Source organism: Numenius arquata, chromosome 5, assembly GCF_964106895.1.
Source record: "Numenius arquata chromosome 5, bNumArq3.hap1.1, whole genome shotgun sequence".
NCBI classification, from domain to species: domain Eukaryota; kingdom Metazoa; phylum Chordata; class Aves; order Charadriiformes; family Scolopacidae; genus Numenius; species Numenius arquata.
In genome coordinates, this window is record NC_133580.1 from 29,165,313 (window position 1) to 29,173,426 (window position 8,114).

The 8,114-nt window shown below is 45.1% G+C and overlaps 1 protein-coding gene across 2 annotated transcripts; it reads right to left on the reverse strand.

The window, feature by feature from the left end:
* Positions 1-418: 418 nt before the first annotated feature.
* Positions 419-5,559, reverse strand: OSTC (oligosaccharyltransferase complex non-catalytic subunit). Of its 2 annotated transcripts, XM_074147653.1 has the most exons (4): positions 5,332-5,559; positions 4,992-5,085; positions 3,165-3,362; positions 419-1,826 (listed from the first exon to the last, which is right to left on the reverse strand). In XM_074147653.1, exons 1-4 carry the CDS (start codon positions 5,468-5,470, stop codon positions 1,808-1,810), a joined length of 450 nt encoding a protein of 149 aa, XP_074003754.1. In that variant the 5' UTR covers positions 5,471-5,559; the 3' UTR covers positions 419-1,807. The 2 variants fall into 2 exon arrangements, with proteins under 2 accessions (XP_074003754.1, XP_074003755.1); XM_074147654.1 differs by lacking the exon at positions 3,165-3,362 and having other exon boundaries at positions 1,808-1,826; positions 5,332-5,470.
* Between the last annotated feature and the right edge of the window lie 2,555 nt (positions 5,560-8,114).

Genomic DNA, 8,114 nt, shown 5'->3' on the forward strand with positions numbered 1-8,114 from the left:
CTTTGTTTTCCTGATTCTCTCTGTGCCTCATGCTTTGGCAGAGGATCATAGCAGATCTAGTTCGTAGCCTGTACCAAGGAAACATAAGGGATAAATTAATCTTGTTTGTTGCAGACAAAGTCATCATCTTAGTTTTACTCTCCTAAAACTATCTTCTACTTTGCAATTACGAATCTGCTTTATTTGTTTCAATTTATGTCACCTAGCATGCAATTATAATCAAATGCATTTGATGGACCACAGGCATTCAACTATACTATTAAAACAACTGTTTAAGAGCACACTCATGTAGAATCAGCTACAAACTTGGAGGCTGAAGCTGAACTGCAGTGGGACAAGTACTGAGACAGAGGGATCTCATTATACTCAGCGAAATGACTTTCTGGTTTGACTTCCCCCCCAGCTGTATCAAAAAGGTGACTTACATACCCATTTATTTACTTACATAATATCAATACACCCCCTGGAAGGTAAGCATGCATCTCACCAAAACCGAGTCACCAAAAGACAACCGCTTTGAAAAGACTGGAAACTTTGCAGTTATGAGCCTCATAAAACAGCTTAAGCTACCTTAAATCTTAATGACAAACATGTAACATGAGCATATGCAAAAGTCACATTGTATGAGGAGGTGGAAGCGACACATCCTGGGGCGTAATCCAGATGATTAACAGCTAGCTCAGAAATTTGATTAAGTAGGTGAAGAGTAATACTTACTTCATAATTACAGGAATAAACATTTCTCACTGACAATTATTATACAGATTAAAATAGTGCTTCAAACATATATGGCTTGCAAAAAATACATTTATGGAGATTTGGAGGGATCTTTCCTTCCCCCAGAATGCAATACATTATTTCAGTGAAACATGATAGTAACATTCAATCTTTTAAAATGAAGACAAAGTAAGTTTGAGCCCCTCGTCTCACACAAAAAAAAGCAGCAGCTTCAGAATTAAGTTTTCTTGGCTACTGATAACAGTATGTCGTTTGGATACAGTACAAGTTCATGGAGAATATGAGGTTTCTTGTCCCTGATATTTAAAAGAAAAAAAGGTCATTGTCCAGTAGTGAAAAATAAGAGCTGAAATTATGTGGTCATGGTATGGTAGCTCAAGCCTGGATGTAGAACAGGCCACCCACACAAGAAAGAGCTTCAGAAACTGCATAGAATTAAAATAATTTTGTAGAAAATAATTTTTATTTGGCTCCTTTCGTACACTTTTTCAAAAAGAAATCCACATTCATACAGTTTGCCTTTCCCAGTGCATGTCTGGTTTTGCTCACATAGAGCCATTAATATCAAGGCAAAAGGTGCCTTTGAAATAATTTCAGACACGTATTTTGACTGTAAAGCATCCAAAGTTACTAATTTTCTAATTATAGCCCAGAAAGAAACATTTCAGTGTTTCTTTTCCAATTCACACACATAATCGTTCCACATAGGGAAGAGGAGACAGACCTGCAACAAAGAACTGTCAAGCCAATGGCTAATACTCATTTCAGGTAGAGCTAAAGATAGGTTCTCTATTTCATACTGAGTTGGGATATAAAAGAAAAACCCAGCTAGGTAACTTGCTCTTTTCAAAAGCCCTAAAACAGAAATGATAAAGCATTGCTTCAAAACTACAAATCAGCCACTGGTAATGACAGTTTGTTTGCAGAGAAAGCATTCTTTCCCCAGTTGGTTCTCATGACCAGGTCTCCTATTGATGGTATCTATGGGATTTGTTTCTTGCTGCTTCTTCTTGAACACTTCATGAAGAGGAATAAATTCACCTCAGGCTTTCATACGTCACAAGAGGTCCTAACCCATCAAGTAGCCCCTACAGAAAAAATTTAAGTTAGAAAAAAGGTTAGCAAACACAGGCAGCACTCCTCAAAATTGAAGAGACATGGTCTTAAAACAAAAACTTCAGACTGCCAAAAACTCTGCTGATCACGGCTATTTAAAACAATAAATCTTGCCCAAGGTACACACTGGCCAGCTTAACTACACGCTCCTTCCTCAGTTGAGTTTCTTCCATGAACTCTGAAAATGGATTAGCCTGTTCTCAATCCAGCTTTGGTAATTGTTTAGAATTTTGGAAGCCCAGGTTACACTCCATGAAGGGTGCTTTATTTGTACCCTTTATGCAAACTACCAGTGTTAAGATACTTAGTATAACCCAACATTTTCTGGCAATCAGCACAACTCTGGTCTCTCTTTCTCTTCCATTTCTCTCAAGCCCTGTTTCTTTGATGAGTTTAAGAAAGAAAACTGTTAAGACACATCTGTACTCAATGAAGCAAGAAAACACAGAGCAGGTCCCTATCCAGCTTCCTGCTCCCAGGAAACCCATCAATTCTGTGTTATAAAGCAAATTTTTATTAATACACTGCAGAGGTTAAAAAAAATATTTAAGAAAGGAGGAATGACTGTCATTGTTAAATCAACATGTAGTAGAGCTACTCCAGAAATTAACTACCACCATCTCCAAACATCAGGTTTCAGCTGTTCTAAATGAAATACATAGACTCAAAAATATAAAGGGAAAAATAAATTGAAAATTCAATTTTGCATAGCCTAAAAGCTCCAGATCTTTCCTACTTTTTGATCTGTGAAACCAGACGTATTAAAATATCACATATATTGTATGCTTCAGTGTTATGTTCAGTTTACAAGCAACAAAGAAAGAAAACCTGAGACATCATCTTTACTTTAGATGTTTACTTTGGATGTTTCTGAACACTCATTACTGCTGCCATCAGTTCTTCTAGTTACGATCTCTTGCGTATCCTGTCAGAATAAAGAACTCACTTGCCTTTCTTCAAGTTCTTTGACATTTGCTTTTTCCTCAAAGCCCTAGCTTGTAATTACTTTTACCTGACCAGTACATGTTTGGTCTACCTTATTTTAAGTCAGACTCACTAATCCTATCTTCTGTCATACCGGGTACTGTCACCTTTTTTTTAACCACAGCACAATCTTACAGTGGCTTGCCCCAAAAGCATCCCACCTCATTCAAGGTAGCTTGTTCCAACAAAGCATTGAAAAAAGCCACTTATAGCCAAGCTGCAGATCTCTACCATACCTCATTGTATTCTCTGTTAGTCTTAAATTTAACATAGGCACACATGAGCCACAAAAGAGAAGAAAAGCCGAAGAGTATTAAATCACTTACGGTAATTTCATCCTCATGAAAACTCTGGCCATGAAGAAGCTCAAAAGCACGCTGACAAATCCAATAAAGAGCAAAAGAAACCTATTCAGCTTGGGGATATTTGGTGCGTTGGATCGATCCAGAATTATAAATCCTAGGCCACCCATTGTGAAGAGGAAGCTGGATGCAAGCCCTTCCATAATATATTGCCCATTTACTCTAAAGGAAAAAAAAAAAGGGGGGGGGGGAGGTGAAGGAAAGAAGAGAGAGTCAGAAAAAGATAGTTTTAAAGAAATTATTTACACACTTCAAAACCCCACCTACTCAACCTGCTTTAGCTGTACAAATACACACAATGATTAACTTTGATGGCTGGCTTTCTCGCAAAAAGTAGGTATGGAAACTGATGTTGTGGATTACATCAAGGTTTTAATATTCAATTTATGTTCTGGACTGATAGTCTGCAAGGTGACCAGCCAAGCATACTAACGATTTTACACATAATAGCGTATACCAATGGCTACCCTGCAAGCTCATCAGTTTTCAGAAAAATCTAGTCCAAAGTAGCACCTGGTGGCAGAGATGACTCGAGGCATGGAACCACGACCCCTGGTCCAATGAGCTTTCCAAGTCTTACTTCCATCCCGACGTTTAGGCAGCAGCGCCTGAATCCTTATCTTGGTAAAAATCCCACTCAAAGCGCTATATCAGCGCATGAAGCACATCTACTGGTTCCAGCACACAGCAAAAGCGGTTCTTGCCTGCAGCATGTTTTCCTACCGGCTCGCTGAGCCTGCACGTATCAATTGTGGGGACCCAGCCTGAAAGTGCCCCAGCCCTCTGTCTGTCCACACTGCTGGATTTCCTTCTTACAAAGCTCAGATGGAGGGAGGGGAAACCAAGATGCAGAAAGAATATTGCACCTGGATCACAAGTCTGCTTTCCACAGTTACTGAACCTTTTTCCTATCCTTGCAATGAGCAATACTAGCAATCTCATAAAATTGGAATGGTTGAAACTATTGTGGATGTTAATACAGAAATTAAGATTATCATTATTGCCTTATATATAGAAGACAATATCTTCTTCTTTCATGTTGTTTTCACTGACTTGTACTAAAGTGCTACCAGCTCCCTGCAGTAGCCTAATTCATCTACCTTGCAACAATCCAAGCGAGTCTGAGACATATACTACATCTAACCCAAGTCAAAATCTACATGAGGCAGGTCACAGACGTCATAGACTCAAAGAACTCTTTTGGCATTTAACAAAAAACATTATCTGTTTCCACATACGTAAAATACACAGTTACAAATGTAGATTTAACCCGTTTCAGACCAATTTGTTACTAAGCAGTCTCTAACTTATTTTCAGTAAAAGCCAAAGAGTCAAAGAAGACACTGTTGTTACACATTTGTAACTGTGTTCTCCAGCCTCAGACACAAGAGTCCCAATTCCACTAGAGTTTAAAAGACCAGAACCAAAAGTTTCACAAATATTATGTATGCTGCTATGAAATATGACCAAACGTGTCTGCACCCACTATAGAACTCAACTTTAATAGCAAGGGTATAGAAAAAAAGAGAAGTATTGCCACCTCAACACTTTCTTCTTACCAGAGTTTTCATTTTTAAAAGTTTAAAAGGACTGAGTTTTTGTATTTCCACTGATTTCAATGCTGGTTTTTTTTCCCCAAATATTTACAAACCAAGGACTGATATAGAACAGATCCTGCCTTGCACAGAGTGCTCAAAAAAGCGCAAATGTACAGCTCTGCCAGACAGATTTATCCACTTGTGCTTCGGCACTTGCAGCAGCCCCCTGGTGGGGGCAGAGCCCTGCTCCTACCTGTATGCCAAGAAAGCCACTGGCCTCTGATGCCCGTGTTCGTCTGTCATCGACCCCACGCTGGGAGGTTCCACGATCACGTCGTAGATAATCCCTGTGGGGAGAAAAGCAAGCATCACCTTCGACTCATGGGAGCAAACGGCAAGAACTACCCTAACACCACCGGGACGCTCAGGGTTGCCTGAGGTTCGTGTTTTACGACCGATTTGGAGCCGGACACGGGGCCAGTGGCTCTGCTACCCGGGCCAGGGGCCTGCAGCGCGCTCCACAGAGGACGGGCTACTCCGTAAGCGGGGTCTCTCTCTCGCCCTCCCACCCTCACCGCAGGCCCCGGCCTCACCTCCGGTGATGAGGAAGTAGGACACCACCACCAGCGCGTACACGGTCATGGCCGAGGGCATGTGCACCCAGCTCGGCCGCTTCAGCTTGATGTTGGGGCACTCGAGAACGGCGAAAGGCAGGCGGTACAGCGTCTCCATGGCGGCGGTGCGGCCCAACGACAGCCGCGGCGGCCCTGCTCCCTGCTCGCCTCGCCCCGCCGCGGCCGCCCTCCCACACCGGACACGAAGGCGGAAACGGAAATTGGATGCCGCGTCCTGACAGGAGTAAATAATTATTTTTTTTTAAAAGGCAATCTAAGAGAAACCACACAAAAGCTATGCCCAGGTGGACATGACTAACATTAAGCAACAACTTTTTTTTTTCTGCGCAAAACACATCTAGAAACGCGGACCGACCGCCGGCGGCGGATGTATCCTTCTTATTCACCCGCCAGGACCCAGCAGGCCTGACGTGTCGGTGCCGGGTAACGGCGAGGCGCTTGGGGCGGGGTCTGGGGGCGGGGCCAGGGGCGCGGGGCCCGGCCACGTGGCCCCCCCCGGCGGGTCCCGAGGGGGGGGGGGCTGGTAGCCGCGGACACGCGTGTGCCCCCACGGATATACCAGCGCTCGCCACTAGCCGCGCTTATGGAATTCTCCCCGTGGGGGAGGCGCAACACCCGCCCCGCAGCCACCGCCCAGGGGCGGGAGGGCTCTTTGGGGCGAAGCGTCCCCCGAGCACCGCGGCAACGGGGCGGGGGGGGGGAGGAAACCCACCTCCGCGTCTGCGCTTGAGGGGCCCGGGCCCCCCGGGAAAGGAAAAGAACCGGAATAGGCCTCAACCGTCAGAATAGACAGCCAACAGCCGGGGGCTGAACCGGAGCCCTAGCTGAAGAGAAGCAACAGGTCCATAAAAAAAAAAACAACCCACCACCAAAAAAAAAACCCCAAACGGGAAAAACTGATGCCTTTCGGAAGCCAGAATTTAACAACTAAGAGGCAGTAAAAAAACACCACCTCAACACCAACCCCTCGCTCCAGGTGAGCGTGTCTCAAAGCGCATGCGCTGCCCGAAGGTGCCTGCCTCCCCCAGGCACCGGCAGCCCATGGGGTCCCTGTCCCGGTTTGAAGTAAAACCGAACCAATTTTCTGTTCTGTAACTTTACATCCTAGCTAGGCCTCCTCTAACTCTCTGAAATTAACGGCATATCGTGGAGAAAACTGCTCGTTCTCAGAATGATAAGCCCAATGTTTGTGCTCCATGCCAAGGAATGGTACGCAGGGAAGCCCTTGCTTATCCTTATTGCTGTAACAACCAAGGGCAGCCAATTTCGTTATTTGCCCCCTTAGAGGGTCGGAAACGGAAAAAACGTAGAGGGGTCACATCGGTGGGGAGGAGTGGACAGGAGAGGTGACCCAAACCTGACCAACTGGGGTATTCCATCCCATCTGCCCCATGCTCAGTATAAAAGCTGAGGGATCAAAGGGTCAGCCCCTTCCTGCGATGGCCGACGTCCAGAGAGGACTCTGTCTGTTCATCTGCCTTTGATCCCGATCCGTGTGTCCCTGACTCCAGACCTGGAACCCAGTTCCCATTCGTCACTGAGTCCAGTCTGGGACTTCCCCAGTGCCTGCCGGTGACGTGACTGTCATCCTGGGAGCTTGATACGGTTTTGTATATATTGTATCTATTTCATTATTTTCTTCTTTATTTTTATTTTAATATTAATTCTTCATTAAAGTAGTTTAGTTCATTCTAAACTTCTTGAATCTCCTTATCTCTTTCTCCTCCTCTCTCCTCTTTTAGTGGGGGGAAGGGCCATCTGCCGGTCCGGTTTTGGTAAATTCAGCCAAAACCACGACAGTCCTGCACCCCCCCCCAGACCCACTCTGCAGCTGTGGGGTGTGGGGGCAGGCGCAAAAGGAAGGGGGGCGGGCGCAAAAGAGAGAAGGAAGGGGGGGGCAGAAAGAAGGAAGGGGGGGGCAGAAAGAAGGAAGGGGGGGGCAGAAAGAAGGAAGGGGGGGGCAGAAAGAAGGAAGGGGGGGGCAGAAAGAAGGAAGGGGGGGGCAGAAAGAAGGAAGGGGGGGGCAGAAAGGAAAATGTTTCGAAAAATCTCCCTGTCAGGAGATGTTCATGACATTTCTCCCCATTATTCCAACAGTATTCTCCCTCCATCTTGACTCCTCTCCGAAAAGCCACGAGGAGAACTTATCTCACAGCTTTTAATATAAAATAAGAGCGCTTTTGTGGCTGGTTAGACACGCCTGCCCTACTTTCCACTCCCTGCTTTAAAACTGGTTTTCTAGCACGCCAAAGTCCTTAAGTTTGCACTAGCATAGCAAAGGCAACAACCAATAAAATTTTAAAACCTTGTAGACTAACTATAGTAACGGCACCCAAAAATGTCAGGGTACTAACATTAGTCTTAGAACCTCCTCTAATTAGCTCCAGCCTTAAGAACAACTTTCAGCATAATCGCGCTGAGGAGAAATAAATGCTTGGTACTTAGAAGCCAGATGAGTTAGCTGCAACATTTCTCCCTTTTGAGAATGCTGGCAGAATTATTTCAATGACTTGGGGACGCTGTGAAGAAAATTCTTGGGGAGGTGCAGCTCTTTTCCCCGTGCAGAGTGTTAAAGTCAGTCATCCCGGACTGCTGGCATCTCCTGTCATCGAACCCAGGAGGCACCAACACCATGGTGGAGAGCTAACGGGCAGCTGACCCACGGTACCACCAGCTCGCGGGCGCCGAAAGGGCAGGTCTGTCCACCAACTCAGTTTTCTGTGGTCCTTCCTGGCCCGACA

Coding starts and splice junctions, on each gene's coding strand:
- OSTC (XM_074147653.1), bottom strand. CDS start 5,470: ATGGAGACGCTGTACCGCCTGCCTTTCGCCGTTCTCGAGTGCCCCAAC. Junction 5,086..5,331: donor CTACTTCCTCATCACCGGAG/GTGAGGCCGGGG, acceptor TTCTCCCCACAG/GGATTATCTACGACGTGATC. Junction 3,363..4,991: donor GTGGCTTTCTTGGCATACAG/GTAGGAGCAGGG, acceptor TTTTTCCTTTAG/AGTAAATGGGCAATATATTA.